This window comes from Miniopterus schreibersii (genome assembly GCF_964146895.1).
Source record: "Miniopterus schreibersii genome assembly, chromosome: 5".
NCBI lineage: Eukaryota > Metazoa > Chordata > Mammalia > Chiroptera > Miniopteridae > Miniopterus > Miniopterus schreibersii.
Window position 1 is genome coordinate 66,363,125 of NC_138106.1, and position 25,523 is coordinate 66,388,647.

Sequence of the window (25,523 nt, forward strand, 5' to 3'; positions counted from 1 at the left end):
GGAAGCAGGATTTCTTTAAGAGCTGACAATGAGTTTTTTAACATCCGTATGAAGAGATGGGTAAGGATTTCTTCAATGAGTGAGTTAAGTAACATATTAGTCACATTTTCCCCATTAAACAGCCATTCCAAACATTAAACAGCCTCTTCTTTTTTGGGGAGCAAGTTTTTACTCTCTTCTGCTAGAACATGTTCCCATATGCAAGACTGTCCTCAAGGAGTTAAATTTCCCTCTATATCTTATATCACAAAGTCCAGTATATTACTTCCTTATTGAATAGTCTTATTTGTAATATTTTGACTTTTCAAAACTCACTGGTACTTCTACCTCTAGAACATTTTTAAAATTCAGAGTATCAGCCTCTACCAGATGGCCTCTCAGACCACCTGCTCTCTTGCCTCAAGGCATATTGAAAGAGCTCCTCTTTAGACTAAAAAATATTTGCATTTCAAAATTCTGCTTGATGCTCTGTCAAAATTGATTTTCTTCTCTGCCATCAGAAGAATCACATTAGAAATAAAATCTAATTAAAAAATCTCTCTGACCCAGGGAAACTTACTCAATGTCTTTGCATCTCAGTTTCCTTGCCTATAAAACATAATTATCAGTTTTGCAGAGATACAGGAAGAAAAGTACCTAGCCCTGCCTCTGACAGCTCCTATTACTGTTACAGGAACTTCTACTTGCTCTTGGTCAATGCCCCTGTGCTCCCCTCACCTTCCACCCCCTATCCCCCAAATGACTCCTAGGACGAGTTCAATCATCTGCCAGTCTCTCCTCCCACAATCAGGCCATTGAGCATTCTGTACCGGATAACAGTGTTACTAGAAATATATGGTTCTTTGCTCAGCTATATTCCCTTTTCAGTATACATACTATCTTGGGGTAATGTCTTTCACTACCACCAACTACTTAACTGTCTTTAGGCTCTTAAGTTCCAAATCTACACACAAAGTTCAAACTTGTCTCTTAAACTCCAGACTTACCACCTTCTGTACTAGTTGGCTTGGATTGCTGTGAAAAAATACCATTGACTGGGTGCCTTAAACAAGGGAAATTTAATTGCTCACAGTTCTGGAGGCTGGGAAGTTCAAGATCAAGGTGCCAGCTGATTCAGTTCCTGGTGAGAGCTCTCCTCCTGGCTTGAAGACAGCCACCTTCTCACTGTGTCCTCACACAGCCTTTCCTTGGTCAGGGAGGGAGAGAGAGGCCTCCCCTCCTCTTCATATAAAGACACTCATCCTATCAGGCTAGGACTCCGTACTTATGACCTCATTTTGCTTTAATTAAAACCCAAAGGCCCTATTTCCAAATATACTCACATTGGGGGTTAAAGTTGTTACATGTGAATTTTGTGGGGAGGGGCACAATTCAGTCCATCGAATCTCTTAAAACCCACTTTCCCATCTCCATTCCTTAATTCATTTAGTAGCTTTGGTTGGTTGAATATTGACTCTCTAAAGATGTCCACATTCTAATGCACAAAATCTGTGAATATTACAACTTATATGGGCATATCTTGGAGATATTGCCAGTTCGGGTCCAAACTACTGTAATAAAGCAAGTATCACAATAAAGCAAGTTGCAATCTTTTTGCTAGTGGGGGCGTCTTGCCTTCAGTTTTTAAAAACACACAACACCTGTGAAGTGCAATAAAGTGAAATGCAATAAAATGAGGTGTGCCTGTACAGCAAAGGGACTTTTTAGATGTATTGAGTTAATGATCTTGACATATGAGTGCCATGGATGATCCAGGTGGGCCCAATGAAATTACAAGGTTCTTATAAAAGGGAGGCAAGACAGCCAGAGAAGGCAATGGGATGATGGCAACGCAGGTAGGAGAGAGAGAGAGATTTGAATATGGTAAAGGGAACATAAGCCAAGGAACGCAGGCAGCCTTTAGAAGCTGGAAAATTCAAAGGAAAGAGAACCTTCCTGGAAGTGCCCAGAATGAATCCGTACTGTCAACACCCTGACTTTAACTCACTGAGACTGAGCTTGGCCTTCTGACTTCCAGAACTGTAAAACAACTCATTTGTTGTGTGTGTGTGTTTTAAAGCCGCTAATTTGTAATAGTACACAACGGCTCTTAACACAGGGCTTGGGACAGGGTGAGTTCTGAAACATTAGTTTCCACTATAGGCTGGGTGATGTTCTCCTTTTAAGTGTAAATTCTTACTACCCTCCAGTGTGCCTCTTCACAGTGTTCTATGAACAGCACTTCTCCTATTAGTTGAGAGTTTCTGTTCATTTATCTCTTCCACTACATTGTGAAAATTTTGAGCACAGGAATTTTGTCTCAGTTTTAATCCTGTGCCTATCACAGTGAACACCACGGGTAACTAACATTTACCGAATGCATGGCTGGGCAGAATTCCTCATGATAGACAGCTTTCATCAGCATTTAACTCTCTATGTGAAAATATCCAGTAAACATTTTCCAAGTGTTATTTGAGAGGGCAACCATGGGAGAATATCATTTACCCAGTATGTGTGAATTCCTGCAGTAGCACAAATAAAACATTTGGGAATTCAGTCAGGCAATAAAAATGATCAGCATTCGAAGAGGAGGGCTTGTGTTTAGACAAGCATGACTAAGAGAAGCTTAGTGGACTGTCAGCTGTAGTGGTCATAATGTTTTCAAAAATGAAAGAAAAAGCATCTTTCTGAAAATACATAGATAGGTACATAATTATTTTGATGAAAAAAGCAAATGAGTGTCAAGAATTACTATTAAAGATGATATTATACAAATCTTTAATAGCAATAAAGACTCTCTATAATTTTAATATACTAAAGGTTTATAAATAAAATTATAATATTAGATCATTTTATCTTAAAGAAAATATGCACAGAAAATCACTACCAACTCTTTAAATTAAACCATAATTCAGAACTGTAGGCGCTTTAATTTGATTTTATATAGTCTCCAAGGATAATAACAGGCAGATGTTCTAATAAAATCAACATTAAACACTTTGCTTTCATGTTAAAGTACTATTTCCATTAACGTAAACATTGTTTTAGGTAAAATTTTATTCAGTTAATTTTGTCTTTCAGAAGACATTCATCATATGTTATCTTTTTAAAAAATTTATGCATTATTTTATTTATCCAAAAATATTGTTTTTCACTGAGTCCTAGATTGCAATATAAACCATTATTATATGTATTCCTAGGAAGAAAATACTGCTGCCAATGAAACTGTGGATGCTGTCAATTATAAAAAGTAACCTAAATTCAGTGATATTAAAATAAGAAAATTTACTACAGCAAAACTTGAAAAAAAGAGAAGAAATCACTCATAGGCTAAATAACTGGAATACAACCTCATTTGGTGTCTATCTTTCTAATCTAGTTCCTAAGCATAAAGTTTATATTTTTTATTCATAAAATTGTAATCATACTACATAGTATTTTTCTGTATGTACTTAAGACCCTTTTATATTCACTTACTATTAAGGCATATGCAGTTTCCATGCTCTTACATATAACATCATTTATTTGAATAAATCCCTTTTTATTTAGTTATATTAATATATTTTTTATTGATTTTTAGAGAGAGAGGAAGGGAGAGGGCAAGAGAGAAACATGAGAGAGAGAAACATCAATCAGCTGCCTCCTGCACACCCTCTACTGGGGATCAAACCCACGACCTGGGCATGTGCCCCGACCCAGAATTGAACTGGTGACCTCATGGTGCTCGGGACTACACTCAACCAACTGAGCCACACCAGCCAGGGATAACAAATCCTTTTTTTAAAGAGCTTTGAAATCAATACCATTTCTTTATTATTTTTTTAAAAAGCTTTTACCATCAAATATCACATGAGTTATTACTCTAAGCATTATAGAGCAACATTTTTACAATTTAAAATTTGTTATGGTTTCACTCCACTGCACTAGCTGAACAATTTGAAACAAAGCTGAAAGAAGTGATCAAACAATTTTTGTTCAATGATACATTGAACCTAAAAAAAAAGCCCAGTGCTTATTTCCTTAATCCAATGTACTATTGTTCAGCAATATATAAGAATGAAATCTTCCCATTTGTGACAACATGGATGGACCTAGAGGGTACTATGTCAAGTAAAATAAGTCAGAAGAAGACAAATATTGAATAATCTCACTTATATGTGGAATCTAAAAACCCCAAAATAAATGAATAAAGTAAACAAAAACAGAAACAGACCCATAGATGTAGAGAACAAGCGGATGGCTGCCAAAGGGAGGGGTGGGGTGAGCAGTAAAAGACTAAAAAACCAGAAACACAAGAAAAGTACTGTTATGTATATGGAGGGGGAGGGAAGAGTAGTGTTTACTCACTGACTAGTAATTTGACTTCTAACATGTCTCTTTCCCTTGTTTTTTTACATTCTACATGTGGTAAAAAAATTTTTAAATATAAATTAAAAAACAACCTTTAATTTTTGTTTTCTATTTTACTGGCTTTAATATTTTATTTACTCTTTCCCTCCTTGTACATTATTTGTGATTATTCTGTTTATTCTATTTCTCTTTTTAAAAAATAAGTTGGATGCTTAACTCACTAATTTTTAGCAGGTCTTTGTTTCTAAAGTAGGGAATTTAAGACCATATATTCACCTATAAAGTACTGCACCAGCTGTACCTCATAAGTTTTAAGATGTAGTTTTATCATTATGATTTAGTTCTAGGGATTTTCTAGTTTACATTAAAAGAACCCATGAGTTATTTATTCACATTAAAAATAATCCATGGGTTAAGCAGTATAAAGGTTCCTCAAAAAATTAAAAATGGAACTGCCTTATGACCCAGTGATTCTAATTCTGAGTATATTTCCAAAGAAACCCAAAACACTAATTTAAAGAACATATGCACCTGTGTGTTCACTGCAGCATTATTTACGGTAGCTAAGATTTGGACGCAACCCAAGCGCCCATCAGTAGATGAGTAGATTAAAAAGCATGGCATTTTTAAAAACTCAGTAGGCCAATGGAAGACAGCAACGAAGAAAAATGCATTTGTAATAATGTGAATATATATCCTATAACTCTGAAATTGAGATTAATAAACAGTAGGATTTTCAGGAACTTTTAAAAAGCATTTTGTGCAGGCATATAAAACTACAAGGAGAGCAGAGAGAGATGCTAAATATTTTTTGTTGTCGTTTTTTTTTTTAAATAATTGGAGGTCAGATGATTGTTTGGGTTTCACTGAAGAGAAAGTTATGAATCAGGGAAAATATGACAGTGTTCATGTTCATGTTAGTGGAAGAAATGAAAGCTGCATGTCAGTTGTCATGGATGCTATGTTTCTTTTTGATTAGAAAAGAATAACAGTAAAAAAAAATCCACAACTGAAGAGTCAAATATATTGCATTTAGTCCAGAAATACAGAGAAATTAGAAAACTGGTATTTCCACACACTAGCTGATATTTTGAGATAAAAACAGATCAGACTATTTCCTGACCCAGCACCCACTTTTGCTTTATTTAATGCAAAGTAAGCAAAGTAAAATATTTTGAATAATATGGATTAGTAATTGATTTAGTTCATCTAGGAAGATACATAGGAAACAATTCTTGTAGTTTTATTTCATATTGTGAAAAATGACATGGAAAGGGTTTGTGGTTAAAAATAAGGGAGAGAGTCAGAAATCAATACATATTAGAAGATATTAGAAGAGTATATTCATTTTTGAGGATCTCCTGGGCTTGTCTCATTTTGTAGACCATTGAAGACATAGTAGCCCTGGCTTTGGTTAAAGGTGGTAGCATAACCTTTTTTCACTCTCTGAGGCCCTCTAATAATAAAAAGGAAAACATTAGGTGTAAACCCTTAAGGACAAAGGACGAGAGATGGGACTTCAGCGGATGACAGTTCAGCACATTTTTTAAAGGTGGTGACTGGGGAGTTTAATGGGTGTAGTTGGGCATAAAAAGGGAGAGAAGAGGTTACTTTTGTTGAAAGGAGAGAAATTCATGAGCTGAAAACATCAATGGACTCCTGGCTTAGATGCACCCATTATAGCAAAGGGCAGAAGTGAGACATGGGCCCCTAAAAGAGCAAGAGTACAGTTTAAAAGTTTCACAAGAAAGAGTTGACTAGTAATTCCTATAAAATATCAGAAGATTCTTATCTAGAAAGAAAATATATGTTCCCAGGGAAAATTCACAACCCATACTGATATTTGACTATCTCCAATAAAACAGACCCTCACCACCCAAAGTGATGCTGATGCAGACATTCCCACATTCTCACTCAGAGCCTCCAGTCAGTGCCTCACGTGTGAATATGAATGAAAAGCCAAGGACCATCAGGCACGTGAGAAGAATCCCCAATAGGAAAGAGGGGCAAAAGAAATAAAACAGAAAGAGGGAAACTAAAATAAACAGCAATGCTGTGTGACAAGATAGTTAATCTATCAAGAAAAATCTGGATGCTAAAAGAAATAAAGAATAAGAAAATTAGAGAGCTATCTGAAAACTAAAATGATAGCAGAAAACAATAATCAATAAAAGTCTTGGAACATATGTAGATATAGTTGAGGAAATCTGCTATGAAATAAAACAAATCTGCATTTACAAAGAACAAACCCAAACAACATATATATGAGTTTAATGTTGAAGATGGTGAAAACTCAATCCAGGGGGTTCCATAAGCAACTAATAGGAATCCCAGAGAGGGTAAAAAGAACTCAGGTGAAGAAAACTACACAGAAATAATACTAAAGATTTTCAAAGAGCAAATATTTCCAGAGTGAGGAAGAGCAAACATTTCCAGATTGAAAAAGCCTCTGTGTGTGCAGCACATTAACATGCAATTCCAGGGTAGAATCCTCCAGGTATTTCACTGGTGAGCAGGAGTGCTGTCTGTTAAAAGACAGTAGAGTACTACCTTTAAAATTCAGAGGCAAAAATATTTTTAACTTACAATTCTAGGCCCTATTTATTTTATTTATTAAAAAGACATTTTCAGATATAAAAGAATCCAGAAAATTACTCTGTGAACTTTCCACTCTTAGTAAGAAAGTCAGTAGAGAATTTGTTCCAACAAAATGAAAATGGTATCGAGAGAGAGGGAGATCATAGGATACAGGAAATAATGGCTTCAAATTAGTTAAGTGACCAGGAGAGAGGATGAGCCCCGTGCACCAGTCCACATGGCAGCAGGGGAGCAGAGCCCAGAAAGCAGCTGCCCACGTGGCCGTCTGGATGTACTGAAGCAGCCAGAGCAGGGCTGGCAAGCTTTTTCTGCCAAGGGCCAGATAATAAATATTTTAGGTTTGTGGAAAATTCCGACTGTGTTGCAACAATTAATCTAGCAGTTTCTGCACAAGAGCAGCTACAGACTATAAGTAGACAAATGGGTATGGACGTGTCCCAATAAAATAGGTAATTTGATCTGTGGGCCATAGTTTGCCAAACGCTGCTCTAGAAAAACTCAGCCATGAATTTCCAGCAATATTACCAATAGGACATCAGAAGAGCAAACTCATTAAGGAGAAGGTGACATCACTGAAAAGGACCTATCCAATTCACCAGTCAGGTCAAGAAAGGCTAAGCCTTTCTCTTTCCCTAGCTTGGCAAAAAATGATGCCTACCCTTCTAGAAGCTCCCGTATTAGAAATCTTAGCAGAAACAGTAGAAATATTTTTACAAACATCAGTATAGCACTTTGAAAATAAGCTGTTTTTACATTTCCAATTTGATTGTAAGTATAAAAAATGTCTATACTTGTTGGAATAATATATAGAGACCTAAGTATAATATTTAAGGATATAAAGGTAACAGCAGTTACAAAGGTAACAGCTATACTGAGAGGAGAGGTGGGTATTATTGGAGAGCTAAATTTTTATCTGTGATAACAGGAAGTCAATAGATAATGTCTAATGTTGAAATGGATATGGAAGTAACCGTTGAAATTTGAAAAGAAAATCAGTTAAAAAGTATTGTCACAAATGAATAGGACTCAGCGTTAGATGAGGAGTCGAGGGGAGAGTGGTAGGCTTGTGCCTTCCATTACAAGCCCTTCTATTTTAAAAATTTTCGCTAGGTGCAAGTCACTCTGATTTTAAAAATTAAAATTTTTAAAAGGCGGAAGAAATAAAGAAGTATTTATAACCGTGGCAGAAATCTGGCATTCTCTTTTTGACCAGTGCTTTTGTGGAACGTGCTATTAAACTAGAGTAAAAGGTGCCTGCCCTGCTCTCCCAGGCTACAGGCATTTGCTCCATCAATCAACAAGTGAACCTTAACAGGCTAATACATCAAATGTAAGACAACACTACATTTATTCTTTCTTTAAATTTACTTTAAAAAAAATAAAATTTAACTCTTTTCCCTTACCTCTTCATTTTTCTGTGCTGAACCAGGTATTGGATTCTGCAGTAACTGGACCACTCCCTACCCAACAAGGAGCTGAGCAAACCTGAACTTCGCTTACATCTTTGTGGAGCAAGGCAAATTCACTTCTCACTTTTCTCTTACTGTCCTGGTCATGCATATGTCGAAAATGAGCACTGTATTTTGTGGATATGCTTCTCTTGGGGCATGACTCTACTCTGCAACTAATCTCTTTATAATGTCTGTTATTTCTTGTCTTCATAGGAAGTATAGATAATGGGGTAAAAAGATATTATGAAACGTATCAAGAACACAGTGATTTTCACCCTTTTGTAGAGGTCATTGCCATAACATCTAAATGTACTTAGGACTGAAAACTCTGTAAAATTGAGGATTCTGATTATATTCACAAGCAAAAGACAAAAACAATGACAAAATAGCCAGATTTCCATTCTTGGCTTGAAAGCTACTGGATTTTCCCACATAGACCGCAACATGTCATTCCCCTAAATATTCCCAAGTTCTTTATCTCAGTCATTCTGGTCAGAAACTGAGACTTGTTTGTATGCCTTGGTCTCATGAATCCCTACATCTTACTGGTTTCTCTACTGCCAGTCATTGCTTATGGCACTCCTTCCTCCACAAGACAGCAGAGTGATCATTTTAATCACAAATCTATGTAATTCTCCTAACATTCTTCAGTTACTCTTCAATCCCTTCAGGATTAAGCCACCTCCTAGGCTGCCCTTCCTCGATCCCTCAATTTAACGCTATTCTCCTAGTGGCCGATGTGTCCTTATGCCTCTATCACGACCCTTAACCTTGGGGATGTACAAGGTGAAATACTAGCTCACTTCCCTCACCTTAATTTTACACTAGGCTATAAGTCTTTTAAAGACAAAAGTCATTTAATGAATGAATATGTAGTCTCATTATTTTTATAAACTATGAATTCTATATCCATTTACATGCTGAGTGTTGTTTAAAGGGCTGAGGGTGCCACAGAGACTGTGAGAAACAAAGAAGACAGATGGTAAGAAAAATGAACAGAACAAATATATTTCCGTTGGTTATAACTGATGCAGAGAAAAAATAGGGTAAGGGGGGCAAGGAGTGTGAGAGGAAGGTTGCTACTCTCCTGATTTTGATAAGGTAACATCATCCTAGAGGTTGGAGGAAGTGGGGGGGTAAGAAAGGAGCCATGGTGCTACTGAAGCTAAGAGCCATGGTGTTACTGAAGCTCTGCATTCAGCTGGAGCATCGGGTACAAACGTCTTGAGATGGGAGCGCATGAGGCATGTTTGAAGAATAACAAGGAAGCCATTGTTTCCAAAGAGCAGTGAGCAAGGGAGAGGTTGTGCGAGATGAAGCTGAAGAGGTAGCTAGGTAGGTGGACAGGCTTTTACTTTGGATGAGTCATGAAGTGATCAGAGGGTTTTGAACATAGAGGGATACACTCTGGTTTACATTTCAGGAAATCTTCTCGTGCTTCGGGTGGAGAGTGTATCACAGAGGCACAAAGGTGGGAGAAAGGAGGCCAGGAGAGATGTTGATGGCTAGGGCAGAGTTGTAGCTGTGAAGTGGTAAAAATTGGTTGGATGCTGGGATGTATTTTGAAGGCAGAGCTGACAGGATTTGCTGCTGGACTGATGTGGCATATAAGAACATGTGAACCATGCTTCCGATGATGGGAATTTAAAATCTCACCCTAAAGAATGACCTCATGACAACAGTCAATGTCCAAATTAATGTTGGTCTGCTAAGGCACTTGGATTTTTTGTGGATCAATACACTTAGAGTTAGGTAGTGACAATCCACTCTATTACAAATCACTGAAACAGATCAGCAACTAGGATGTAGTCTTTACATCATAAAGCTGGGGAATGACTAAAAGATAGACTGACGAATGGCCAGAATGAAAGCAAGAAGAAACGCAGCCAGATTCACCTAAAATAGGTGGAGACCATGGTAAGGAAAGATGGTTTAAGAAATAGCAATTGCACAAGTGCCAGAAGAAGATACTTTTATGTATAAAGAATAAATTCACAAATATAAAAGGTTATTTGTAATAAAGTATTAATTTGTAATAAAGTATACAAATAAAGGTCATTTGTAATAAAGATTATGGCTCTGAACTCAGACTACTCGGGTTGAATTTGGCTTTACAAGCTAATCAGCATTTTAATAAGTGATAATAATAATAATTATTTATTATTATTAGTCACTTTGACCAAGTACTTTAACCTATGTCTTAGTTTCCTTGGCTAGAAAATGAACATATGTGATTCTTTTATTTAATTAAATTTATTTAAATTTTTAATTAATTAATTAATTAATTAATTAATTAATTTAGAGAGAGAGAGATTTGTTGTTCCACTTATTTATGCATTCATTGGTTGATTCTTATATGGGCCCTGACCAGGGATTGAACCCACAACCTTGGCATATGGGGATGATGCTCTAACCAACAGAGCTACCCGGCTAGGGCTGGACATATGTGATTCTTGTGATTCTTAGTGTTCTGAGGACTGAAAGAGACAACACATCTAAAGATTATATCAAGCATGGAAACAATAACTCTTGCCTACTTTTAAAATCAAAGACAGACTGCCTTTCCTGATAGGATGAAGCAAAAGAGGGAATCATAGAAAAGATTCTTGTAGGAACAGAAGTTTCCATTCAACAAGGAACTGCATTAGACCACATGGAAAGTCCATGTGCTTCAAGCTCTACACAATCCTTACATAACACACCTTCCCACCTGTGAGTATATTTACTTCACCATGAAAGCCACAAATGAGAAGCTATAAAAGATCATAAGTACTTGCCTTGCTACTGTTTCCATCTTTCAAAAGAATCAACAGAAACTGTTATTTGGACCTAATTCTGAAAAAAGACCTATGAAGTGTAAGGGGGTGGAAACTTGGGGGAAAAAATGACCATCTTCATTTAATGATACCTAACAGCCTAGGAAAAAAGTCCCGGCCATAATTTATATTAAACTTTAGGGTGCTGGTTTAAAAAAAGGTACATGGGTTGAGTACAATTTCATGATCAGAGATTCTATAGATAAGGGATAGGCGTCTATAAAATACAAATGAACAAACGAGACACACAAACAAAAACTCATAGACACAGACAACAGTGCAGTGGCTACCAGAGGGAAAGGGGGGGGGAGGTAGCAAAGGGTAGAGGGGGTCAAATATATGGTGACAAAAAGAGATTTGACTTTGGCTCATAAAAACAGAATGCAATATTCAGATGATGTATTATTGAATTGTATACTTGAAACCTATATAATTTTATTAACCAATGTCACCCCAATACATTTAATTTAAAAAGTGAGATCATAAAAAAATAGATTTTAAACAATGCAAACATAATTATTCCAATGAAGGAGAAAATGAAAGAGTGTTCTAAATAAATGCCGTACAGAGAGCTCTGAGCTCAGTTATGATAAAGACACATAACTGACTTGCAAGGCAGAATAACTCAGGGATGATTCAGATGATAACTGTACTGGCTGATCTAATTGAGATGGAGAAGGAAATGGAAAGTTTGAGAAAATTCACCTATAGAAACTTGATAAAATTTTTATTAAATGGGAATATGAGAAAATATTTGAATAGCTAGATATAGAATATATATATGGTTTATATAGATATATAGTTTGGGTGTATAAATAAAATATAGCCTTGTACTTAGCAAAATAAAGTCAATTGGACAAGTAAAGAAATAGGCCTGGCTTAATAGCAACTCATCTGAGAAAGACCACGCTAGATAAACTGGTGTATTCTCTATGCCAACAGTGTGTGGCAGCCGTTCAAAAAGCAAATGCAAACCCAGGCTGCATTAATTGAGGCACAGCAGGAAAGGTGCTAGCCTTGTGTTTTCTGCATTGATTAGAACAGATTTGGAATATTGGGTTCAATTCTGAAAAGACTTAGAGAAAACCTCTAGTTTTCCAGAGGAATGTTATCAGAATGATGAAGTATCCAGAAATCATGTCAGATGAAAATGGTTGAAAGGTTTAGCAATTTAGACTTGAAAAGAAAGATTTATGAGGTTCACATGTTGTCTTCAAATATTGAAGGGTCATGGTGTAGTGTAGAAGAAGGATTGGGTTTGCTCTGTATAAGTTCAATTTCGCAGAACAAGCACTAGTGGGTAGTGGTATAAGGTTATATCCAGTGTTACATGGAAGCACATTTTTGCTCGCAAAGATTCTCAATTTACTGGAACTGTTCTCAAGGGAATGGGCTGCCTGGTAAGGTAGTGAACATTTTCACTGGTGGTGTTCTGATAAAGGCTGGATGGTCAGTTACACCTACTTTATCTCATTTGCTTCTCACAACAACCATGAAGTGGGAAAAGTATTTAATTTTAATTTTAATTTTAATTACTTGCCTAGTAAAAGCAAAATTCATTCTTCTTTTCTTTAATTATTTTAAAGTTTGCATGTCATTAAAAACTAAAAATTCCCCAAACTAAAAAGACACTAAACATTACTAATAGCCAAGAAGCAAAGCTAGAGCTATATTCACATAAAGAAAAAGGAAAAGCCTAGACTTTGAAGAAAAATTAGATATAAAAAACAGCCAGTGTCATGGAACTATAAAATCTCCTGAAATTGTCCAAAATTCCTTTCCACAATCTCCACACCTCTTATTTTACCACTTCTCTCTTCCTCTGTCTAAACTGTGTTTTCCTCATCTTGGCATCCCTTAGCTTTCAAATGACATTTCTATGATGCAATCGGATCACCTAGTGTGCAGTGATCTCTAGAGCTCTAGATTCTCTAAATTTCAATAACAATTTATATGTATGCTTTGTTCACTTATAATGCTTCTTCCTTCTACCTGTCTTTCTATCTCCTTTCTACTTCTTTTTTGAACCTTATATATTATACTTTCCTTAGCTTCTGTCTTGAGCCTGAGCCCCTTTACTTGTACACCATGTAGTATGTAACGCAAGGCAGATTACCTAGTAGTTGTTAAATAAGCAAAACATGAATGTTATTCATTAGAAGTGCAAAGCAAAAATGAATTTAGAGACAAAATTGCAAATAAATTAATACTCTGTTATCCAGAGCAGGCTTGAAAAGTAATGATTCAATTTGTTTTTTACAAAAGAAAGTTGTAAAATATGACCACAAATTCCTCCCATCTTTGTATATGTGCTCCTGGGCTTTGTTGCTCCTCTCATCAAGGGGCAGAAGCTATTTCTCCACCTTGTTAGATCTGATTGGCCTTGAGACTTCTTTGAACAAGATAAAATATCAGAATTACATCATAGGAGTTCAGAGCCAAGGCTTAAAGAGGCTATACAACTCTTTCTCCCATCTGCTTAGAACAGTGCCTTGAGACTGCCATGTCTAGCCTGTTGGAGAAGAGGAAAGATGGAGCAGAGATGAGTTATCCTTGATCAGACTCCGCCCCCCACCCCCTGGCCTAGACCAACCACCTCACAGCAACACTGTTCAGTTGAGCCACCATTCACAGGAGTGACCCCAGGTGAGACTGGAAGACAAAACTCAAAGCTCCAGCTGAGCCTAGCCCAAATTGTTGACCCACAGAATTATAAGTAAAGAAAATGATTATTATTTGAAGCCATTTAGTTTTGGGATGATTGGTTATATAGCAATGGATAAGCCAAAATGGCTACAAAGACAAAAGCCATTAGTTAAATAAATAGACAATTAGACTGAGAACACAAGTGCCACCTGGGAGCAATCAACTAATTACCTCATGCTAGACTAACTATAATATGAGATACTCAGATCATATAATCAGATTTATGGACTTAATTCACATCTTACTGTTCACCAGTGTAGAATGCACATGGCCTCTCAGGCACCATTAATGAGTGTGTGGTATTATTAAATAATCATAGAGCATAAACAACCTTTTACTTCTTTACAAAAGAGAAATTCAGAATTGTATACAGTTTTTATCTTATCCCCCAAATTTTGTTTTAAATAAGAGCCTACCATCTTTATTATATTCATATTAACCTTAAAACTCCAAATGAACTCAAATTTAGAAAATTACTATATGTGGTAGGCAGACTTCTAAGATGGCCTGCAATGGTCCCTGCATCTTTGCATTCATGCCATTGTGTGACCGCCTCCTCTTCAGTGCAGTCTGAACTTAATATTCTTACAGCCAATAGAATATGGAAAAGGTGATGTGATGTCACTTTCATGATTAGATTACAACAGATTATGATTTCAATCTTGCTAGCAGACACTCTTGCTGGATTTAATGAAATAAGCTACCATGTTAGAGAGGCCCATGTGACAAGAATCTGAGTGTTCTCCAGCCAACCAGCAGTGAGGAATTAAGACATTCACTACAACAACCTCAATGAACTATATCGTGACAGCAGCCATATAAATGAGCTTGGAAGTAGATTCTTGCCTAATTGAGCCTTCAGATGAGAACTCAGCCCTCCAGCCCTCACTGACACCTTAATTGCAATCTTGTGAGGAACCCTGCAGGAGCTAAACCATGCCTGAATTTCTGACCCACAGAAACTGAGATAGTAAATGTTCTTGCTTTTAAGTTTAAGGCTAATTTGTTATGTAGCAAGAGGTGACTAATATACTATAGTAATGTAAGGAATAAAAATTCCTTACATTGTTGCTGTTGGTATGTGGATCTTTTCCCCCCTCTTTTGACTGTTAGCCTTAAGAGGATGTATCATTATTTTTCTTTCTATATAAGCTATATCCAGTCTTCCCCTAACTCCTTGGAGTACTTTTTTGAAAATAAGTATCCTTTATTACACCAACTATTTTAGCAATACACAAATTAAAGAAAAAGGCCAAAGGAAAATTTTTGAAAAATTAATGTTTTTTGTAAATTGGAAATTTTCTGTAAGAGTTCAAAAAACTCTTCAAGATTATCTTGCCTGCTATAAAAACTCAATACAAAATAAACTCTCAATGTAATCTTTTCTGTAGGATTCTATATTTCACTATGTAAATGTAAGGTATACAATAAGTTCTATAATTTGAGTTTAATTTATCAAGCAAATTATTAATATAAACTACTATAATTCACATCTGTCCTCTATAAATTTATTCTTCTAGCTTAGTTATATTTTGTACATATTATGCATTTGATTTTATATTACTTTAATTTTGTTGTACTTTAACTTACACTCCATATTGTTTTTTTGTTGATAACCATATATTTATTTCTTTCTTAAACAAGTATTATAACTGACAAAATTGAAACTTCATTTTAATCAGTAATTTTAAACTAGCTCTGAAAAACATAGATATCATTCCTAAATTACTCATCAATATGTGCCATTGCCAATTCTTGCATTAATTATGCAAGATAACTATTATTATTATGAATTAATTATAAAATGAGCAAATCAAATTTCTGAAAGATTACAAAATTTGTGAAGGTCAGAGAGTGAATGAGTACCAAGACTGTGATACAAGTTGGGGTCTGTCTGACTTCAGTCTGTGTCTTTTTAATTTGTATCCATGGGGAATGGATAAAGCCCATCTTTCATTACATCATTTAATTTAGAAACCTGTGAAATTCTGCGGTGAAAGGCAGAAAGATCTTGCCAGAATCTGTTGTTGATGTTATTGTTAGTCTATTAATAGGACAAAAGAGTTTCTAAGAATAGAAAATAAAATTAATCTGGCCTCTACCATAAATCCTTTAAGTTGCAAGACAAAGAGAAAACCTGCATCTGATAAAATCATCTCATCTAAATATAGAGGAAATGATCCATAAACACAATTTTCTTCTTGTAAAAAGTAAATTGTGAAACCACATCTGGCATACTGCCTACATTTCTTATTGTCATATTGTATAAAAATACTGCTACAGATGAGGAACACAAATAATAAAGAGAATAAGAGAGTTTTAAAAATAACTTAAAAATAATAGATTCTAGAGCAGAGATAAGAGGCTGGCTGGGGGATGACAGGGGAAGTAGGAGAGGTACACAAAGTAAATAGTTTGCCTTATATACCATAACGGGCAACTATGACCTCAAACAAGATGACAATACCAGAACCAAATATTAGGCTGAATAAATCACTGGTTTGACACTCACTTTTATACCCTTTCTGTTGTCCTTTTGACTTTCTGTTACCTGCAGATGACTGCTGAGAAACGAACAGTTAAAACTTCCAGGGCTATTCTAGGGAGAGAAAAAATACGGTGACACTAAGCTAGGAGGAGATAAGGCTGATAGTGGAGGCAATAATGAGTTTTGTATAGATAAAGGGATAGAATGAATGACGGGGAGATTTTATGCATTTCCACCGAGACTAGGGAAAGAGGGAAGGTCAAAAATAAGAAGGGTGCCCTATGGGCTTAGAGACACAAAAATGATTTTTTCAATGGAATAATGTTTCCAAATTACAGATACTCTGCTGGTAGGTTTTTCTTATAATGGTCTAAGTTCAGGACTGCCCTGAAAAAGGGACAGCCTTTCAATGACCTTTTCCAGCTCAGGATTAAAATTCAGTTTACCAGTTTCCTCATTATCTCAAGATATGTATAAAATAATAATTCTACCCTAATCTGAATTGGCTCTTTTAGCTTGGGAATTTCTGTTTTTTAGTCCTCTGGCCACAGTATTTCATTTTATGATACAAAAAGTCAAAGGAGATAAATGATCTGGTTAGTCTCCTATGCAACAGGGCTGCTCACTTCATTCAAATGGAAATGTGCATTTTCATGGAAATTCAGGCCTGTATTGATGAGCAAAGATAATCTGCCACTATTAAATAGAGTAGCGATATACAAAAAAAGAAAAAAAGTATCCTAGAAAACTCATTTTAAAAAACAATAAAATTTATAGTGAAAGATAAAAAACTTTAAGAATACATATGTATATAGCCTAGATATAGGACAAATTAAATTTTCTAAGGATTTGCCGCATAATATTTGGATAGTTATAAAGTTGAGAATCCCAGGACAGAGACTGTGTGTGGAAGACAGGTTGAGCACACATGTCTTTGATGAGCATAATGACTCAATATGAAAAAAATAATTGGCACAGTGCCTCTTATAAGTAGACATTGGCCAACTAATAAACATTTTCAGTGGACATGGTAATAAGTGTTATGGGTTAGGTGTGCTATAATTTTTCATGCTCTTTCCTTTCTTAAAATTTTAATGTGGTTTCTTTTGGGTTCATTTTTTAATAAGTCGTTTAAGGAATATTTAATAAACACACATTGCATCTCCCAACTAGAAACCTGGAAAACATTCTCACCTATTTCTTTGTTAAAAATCATGCAGGTCTTGCAGATTTTCCCTCAGCAATGAATTGTGAGTCTATTGCTACTCTCATTGCCTTTATCAGACCTGACTATCTTTTACCTAACAGTTATTAAGACCTGGTATCTTGTTTCGTTCTCCCATGTCCCCCACTCTACCCCACCTCTGCCCAGCTCCTATACAGCCACTTAAGTCCCTTAATTTACACTTCCCAGGGGAATACCTAACACCTACAGATGATGATGAAATGGAGTCTAAGAAGACACAATCGAATAGGTGGGGGGAAATAATAAAGGATATGAGACAACTTGAGGAAAGTATTTACAGTAAAAAATTGGGCAAATAACCAGTTGTGCAACTATGTCATAGATGTTACATAACTCTATTAATTTAGTTTGACTGAACAATGCTTTTCCACACTGCTGCTGTAGGAAAAGTTCACACATTCATGAACTTTTTTTCACATGCAATTAGAGTTTTAGAAACGCAACTTAATACATTTAAAAAAAATTGTTTTTAATCCTCATTGAGGATATAATATGTTTTGTTTATTTTTTAGAGAGAGAGGAAGGGGAAGAGAGAGAGAGAGGAACATCAATGTGAGAGGTGAGAGAGAAACATTGATCGGTTGCTTCTGGTATGCTTCCAGAGCAGGGATCGAACCTTCAACCTGGGTATGTGCCCTGCTCAGAAATCAAACCCTCAACCTTTTGGTGTACAGGATGATGCTTCCATCAACTGAGCCACTTGACCAGTATGACCTAATGAATTTAATTAACGGAGTAGTACTGGTCAGGAGCACAAAGAGGAAAGTTATAACAATTTTGTTTCATAAAACATTTTTACTTTTATGATTTTCCTGAAGATGAACAGTAAAAGGGTGCCTATCATATTATCTGAAAGTTGAAATAGTCAAAGATGAATAAATATAAAAAGGAGACACTGATGTAGGATTGACTACATGGTTTAGATGTTGTCTTTGGCAAATGAGAGGAATCCCATTATAATTTACCAGAGTTTAGATGAAGCAGGGGAACTACGATATTAAAACAGTCCCATTAATACTTATTGTTTACTTTGGTAGTGTCTGTTACACATTTTTTTCAGGGGAAAATCTATATTTGATCTGGAAAAACCCTGAATCTGAAGTAAAATTTAATTTCTTTGTTTACACTTTAGATATTTGATTTTATCTTTTAATATGATTTCAGACAGTGGTGTTTAATTTCTGCACAGAGGGCTATGAGAGAAGATGCTCTGCTGTACCTATGAGAGTATGGAACACTGCAGCATAAAAGAACATGTCAGAGAAGAAAGCCAGACACGGTGTGACGGAGTTATTCGACTTCATTTCTTCCTCTCTTCTTCTGCTATCTCAAGAAAACGAACCACCAAACTAAATGAATATAATGCAATTACTCTTTTCAATTATGCCTTTATTGCCTATTGATGTTCTTTATGCTCAGTAGAAATGGACAGAGACTCTGGCTACATTCCAGGCTCTTAATCTTTCTGATTTGACAGCCTCTTTTTGACTGCAAGCACTAGGATTAAATGTACAGGACCCTTGTGTCAGCTTTCGGAGGGAGACCTGGCTATATAAGAGATGAGATGATCCACTGTGCATAGGGAATCAAGTGACACAAGGGACTCTCTACACTTGTCCCTGGAATTCTTGAGACTGTGCTAGTTCTTTGTGTACCTGGGAAACAGAGTCAGTTCAATGGGAGTCGTCATGCAGAGCCTTGAGCTTAGAAGGGCCCTGCCATTTATTTAATGCTCTTGTTGCTATCTTAAGATTCTTAACCACTTTAAAAAAATTTTTTTAAATTCTCACCTGAGGATATTTTTTCCATTGCTTTTCAGAGACAGTGAGAGAGAGAGAAACTTCGAATGTGAGAAGACACATCAATTGGTTGCCTTCCACACGTGGCCATGGGGCCTGAGATTGAGTCTGCCATCGAGGTATGTGTCCTTGCCTAGTATCGAACCCAGGAACCTTTAGTCCTCAGACTGATGCTCTAACCACTGAGCAAAGCTGGCTAGGGCTTAAAATTCTTAATCACTTTTTTTTTTTTTTTTTATTGATTTCAGAGAGAGGAAGAGAGAGATAGAAACCTCAATGATAAGTGTCATTGATTGGTTGCCTCCTGCACTTCCCCTACTGGGGATCCAGCCTGCAACCCGGGCATGTGCCTTGACTGGGATTTGAACTGTGACCTCTGGTTCATGGGTCAGTGATCAACCACTGGGCCACACTGGCCAGGCATTAATCACTTTTTAACAAGGAACTCTACATTTTCATTTTGCACTGGTCCCAGCTAATTATTTAGGTGGTCCTTCAGGTGAAGAAAAGCTTTGAAAGGCATAAGGAATAATTTTGGCCTTTGCATAGCTATGCTACCTGGCTGGAATGACCACGCTTTGCTATATTCTGCTCTGTCCAAAGTATTGCACAGATATCCAGCATCTAGAGGAGACCAATACCCTCCTTCAGGATCCAGTTTCTCCTCCCTCTTTAGTAATTAATTCCTTCTCCCCCCTTTAGCTGCATGCATGGTTGCTGGTCACAGATTATATTTCCAAACTCTCTTGCACTTAAGTGTGTCCACATTACTGTATTTGGACCATTAAGATGTGAACAGACATATTTGCAATTTCCAGGTAATTGCCTTAAAAATAAAGCCAAAGAGACAACTCTTTCCATCTTTTCACAGGCTGGAAGAGAGGTGCTAGTGAGCCAGCTTTGACCATTCAGAGATGATACATACACTAGGGGAAGGCAGAGCAAAGAACAGAAGGAACTCGGGTCCTTTCAAGATCTGAATGAAAGCTCCTGGGCCAGCATGGATTATTCACCTTGTGTCAAGGACTTCAAAGAGGAATGAATAATCTGGGGTCTCTTTATTACATTGACTTAGCCTGTGCTCTAAGTAATGTACAGAATAAATTCTTGAAAGCTGATTCACAATAAATTTGTACTTATCCAGAATAGCTTAATAATATAGTGGTCTGAGTGTTTGAAAATTCTACATAGGGAAAATTACTTACATTAAAATAATGTATAACTATATTGATCCTAATTTTACCCTTAATGATTCTCAGAACGCTTCTGGATCTTGCAGAGCCTCAAGGTCATCAATATTAGTAGTAATTATAGTATATGTCTATAGATGTTGGGGTTTGAGTAAATCTATAATAACCTGTGACAAACTCCTGAAGTTACATTTTTAAAAATAAATTCCCGAATTACTCTAGTTTTATTGTAATTTATCTCCATACTGAAGGAAGAGTACAGATGTTAAAAGTAACTTTTCTGAATTTTCTCATTGTTTGGAAACTGAATTAAGGCGCTTAAAATACTTAAAAAAAAAATAACAACTTTAATTCTCATTTCTTAAAAATTTTCAATGACTAAAACTGCTAAGATTTAAAATATTATATTGATAAACCAGTTAAACTATTAGGGAATTATATCTTCAAAAGTGTAGACTTTATGTTTACCTGCCCCAATGACTCTCTCAATGCGAATTCTTGAGGGATCAATCTCCTTGGCAAATTCATGGACTGCTAGGGATGGATCTTCATATGTATCTGGATCTATGTAAGTTTTAATTCCTGGGAAGCGTACTGAAACAGAATAAAAGAGTGTTTTAGTTTAAAAGATATTTTTAGTAATTACACATCTTGTGAATATTTAAAATGAGGAGTCACTTATTGAAATATTCATTCTTGTTAATTACTTAAATTTCTTTTTCTCTTTCTGCCCCTCCCCCCCATCCTCCCCCACTCCATGAAAGCTTTGAGTACTTAGAATAAAAATTTTATTGGCTGCTAATGTAAAATGACCTGGTGGTTTAATAGAAAGTGAGCTGACAGGTTCCAGAAAGCACATTTTTAATTATATTTCTGTAAAATGTTTAATCAGCTCACTTACCACTGACAACCCATACCTTTCACATCTGATCCAGCTCAGGGCACGGGGGAAATGAGGCATGAGCCTTCTCCCACCCACCTCTTGTCCCCCAAACAAGCAAGCCTGTTGTGTCCATCCTAGACTCTTTGTACTCTAAGGCACTGGATTTTCCTGAACTTATGCCCCAGTCCTGGGGTCTCCCCGCTTCCAGATACTCTTAGGCAGTAAAGAACAGACCCCAAGGCACAGTGTCAGAAGATGACAACCAATAATAGCCCTTTTCTGTGTTCCTGTAGTTGCTTCCATGGCCAGAAAGCACATGATCCTGAAAAGGACCCCCTGTCAATCGGGAGGGAAGGATAGGAATCCCAGGCACAGATCTGGTCACTGGCTACTTTTCTGGTGGGGACGGAGTGCTCACTGCCCACAGGCAGTTAAGACAGGGATGGTTGGGAAAACTTGAATATGTCATTACATATACATCTGCAACTTCTTCAGTGTCAGCAGAGATCACAGACTGCCTGTGGTTACTCCTCCGTTTTGCTCCTTGGGCTGTTTTCCATGTTAGATTTCTAGCTCCTGGAGGAGAGGAGATCCTCTCTTATACATCTCTGTATACTTCCAAATACCTTAGGTATGGTTTTATAGGTAATAAGCACACAGCAAAATGTTTGGCCTTTGCATAGATATAATATTGAATATAAATTATTATTGAATATGAATTAGTAGGGATGAAATGATCTATGGAAATTTGTGGGATAGTGGATGATACTTGGTTTTGTGGCTTAGATTTTGAAAGCCATGCAACACATAAGTGTCGTCTAGGTCTCCTTAGAAACATGCTCTTTCAAGAAAAAATCTCAGAAGTAAGCAAACAGATAATTAAGTGAGTTTAGAAAAGGTAATGAAATGAACGTTGTTAGCAATAATTTGCTTCATGAGTTCTTCCATGCCTGCTGATTTCTTTTATTCCTTTTTTGCCTGCTGTCTTCTAGTACTGGATGTGCACCCATGAGACATTTAGTACTTCTCAAAACAGCAGTAGTGAAGCGTATTTCTAGGTATACTTAGACCTGACAATATTCTGAAATGCTATGCTTTAAAAAAAAAATTATTGATTTTTTTTTTTAGAGAGAGGAAAGGGGGAGAACAAGGGAGGGGGGGAGAGATAGAGAGAGGAGCATTGATCAGTTGCCTTCTGGATGCACCCCTGCCAGGGATCCAACCTGCAACCTGGGTGTGTGACCTGCCCAGGAGTCAAACCCGCTACCGTTTGGGGTACGGAATGATGCTCCAACCAACTGAGCTGTATACCCGCCAGGGCTACTATGCTTTTCTTGATTTCCCAAAGTTCAGGTGGGAGAAAAGGAGAATGGATAATCTGTATTTCTTATATATCCTGAATGACAGTTTTGTAATTTAGTAGGAGCTCTGACTTCAGTTTGAATACTATAAACTCAAGTTCAGTGGCTTCTACTAGATGGCCAGTGGTATCGGACTGATACTGCTTTCGGCACAGAAAGCAGGTATTATTTATTAACAAATACGTGTTTTAACGATTCAACTATTCGATTATTCAAGATGATACATATTTCTAAGGAATAAACTGATTAGTTAATATCACGTTTTTCTCGTACATACAATATATGTCGTATGGGGAAAAAACTCAATTTAGTACTGATTTTAATTGGTTACTCATTTAACTTATCTCTGGTCTTTTAAAACATTGGTTTATCTTTCTTCTGCCTCCTTGGCTAACTCGGGTTATTTTCGCTGTTTCTTGCTGGGCCCATCTGGTTTAGTTTATGCTAAACTGCTAGTTGGAAAACAGATAATAAATACCTCAGGAACATTTCTTTCTTCTGCATTTCAGTTCTAAAGGCCCCCCAGTGAATCTTAAGGTTGCTCAGCATAAGTTATCTGTCCAGGTGTTTGGATCCATGTTTCTGCATCTGTTTAAAGCGTTTCCAGCTCGTTCCATGCCTGGTATCGGCTGTCTCAGCTCTCCCTTCCCTGCCAGGGCAGGGAGCCTCAAACTTATTGTACAAAAGAACAACCTGGGAGAGCTTGCTGAAAATGCATGTCTTGGCCCTACCTTGGACCTTCTGAATCAGAATTTAGGTGAGTGAGAGTGGAATATTGCAATGCACATGGTCCTTAGACCACTCAGAGAAATCATGTGAGCCTTAGAAATAGCCCTAAATCATCCCTCTAGTTTGTAATTTCCTCACTTAAATCCCTTCCCTCCCCTGGATGGTGACATAGTTTTAAAAGTCCCTTATTCATTTGGCTCAATTTGAAGTAGAAGATGAGCTTAAATAGTTAAACAACTCGCCTCACATATTATCTCTACACTGCGGTTAATTAGAGAACATCCCTTTCTTGTTAATTCAGTGTCTCACTACAGAGGAACTGCCTTGACAAAGTAGTTTGCCATTTGGAGATGGAGGTGAAGTAGGCGTTGGGGAGGAGAGGGTGGCAACTATCAAACCAACTATAGTGGTAATTACAGCTTGCTTGGGAAGAGATCCTTCAAATGGATATAACCTTGTAGTCAGCTCAAGGATTTCATACATATTCTCAGAGTAACGGAGCTGATTTTCTTCTTTAGTGTTAATAAACTGTACATTGATTTGTTGTATGTTTAAATGACAGTTCTTACGAGAAGGAATAAGGATTCCATAATATTTCTGTGGCCACTGCTCCACTACATAAAACCAACTCACACATTGGAGACATTTTGAGTGGTAAATAGCTAGATATAATCAGTCTTCTTTTTAGCATATTCGGCCTGTCTTGCTTTTCAGCAAGCAGAATTAGAAAAACAGCAATATCATCTAATGAGAAGCAGGTGCACTTCCAACCAACAAACCTGGAAACCAGATGAAAAGTTTTAATGCTGAAAGGTTGGAAGTAAATTTTTTGGCTTTCTTAACTCACCGATCCAGGTTTACAAGGAACTCTTGAATTGCTGGAACAGCACAAAACAATGGAAGAGAGTCTCCACTACTTACAGTGCCCATTCTGTAGGTGGTTTCTTCTCTTCTCTTCTGACTTCATTTTCGCCTTAATGTACCACTGGCACCTTTAAAAAAAAGTAAACAGAATCTAATTTTTCAAATTATGCTAGATGAGAACCAAAGCCAATTAAAATACACACCACTCATGGGCAAAGTCCTTACCATAAAGACCACTTTTAAGAACATCTTTATAACATGTTAAAATACTCTACAGAAAGTTTTTTGTATGCATCAAAATCAGCCCCAGATAAGAAAATAACACTCTCAAGTGGGCTGATTGATCCAAATGATAGGAATCTTAGAAAAATATTTTATAATCAGCAATAACTATCATGTCCTTCCTTATATGACTTCTAATAGCTAGAGTTAGTGCAACAAATGAAAAGTCAAATGAAAAAATGGTTTTGAGTCAGAATCTCAGAAATGTAGACAACTATCTTCTGCTAAATGGTATGATTTTTTTTTAACGTCAGAAATTTGGTAGCAGCATGTCTGTTCTCTCTCGGGATAATCATGCTCTGAAGAACAGAAGCAGGTGTTTATCTCCCATGACTTCTTCAACATGAATAAATTCATCAACAGCCATATGATCTGACAGTTCATCAAGTTGCTAATTCTAAATGGTTAAACAGAATACATCTGTGGCACACAATTTGTTCTTTAAGTATGAATTTTGCTTCAAATCCCATGGCAAATTCAGTATTTATTCAGAAATGTCTTACAGTTTTCATAGAAGAATCTCCAACGAATGCTTCTCTACCAAAGTGCTTAAGAGAGATTTCAAAATGAGTTATTTCTATCTTATGCAATTGAAATTGTTTTCCCCAGCATGTAGAATGTTAAAGCAATTTCTGATGTCATATAAATTGGCAAGCATGAAAATGGAACGCTAAAAATAATTTAGTACACATTTTTTCTTTATCATTAAATTCTCTTTTTAAGTAGTATTCAAATTCTGCTTCAGGAAAAGATAGCATTTCAGTCCTTCTCGCAAGTTTAT

The 25,523-nt window shown here is 36.5% G+C and overlaps 1 protein-coding gene across 1 annotated transcript in view; it reads right to left on the reverse strand.

The window, feature by feature from the left end:
- The window catches only part of EPHA6 (EPH receptor A6), a gene marked incomplete at its 5' end in the record, with an annotated part of 762,908 nt that overhangs the window by 199,596 nt on the left and 537,789 nt on the right, over positions 1-25,523 (reverse strand). The window contains 2 exons of the mRNA XM_081138997.1: positions 21,092-21,217; positions 24,518-24,588. Of these exons, the coding sequence (XP_080995123.1) occupies positions 21,092-21,217; positions 24,518-24,588 (197 nt within the window). The remainder of the gene's footprint in view (positions 1-21,091; positions 21,218-24,517; positions 24,589-25,523) is intronic.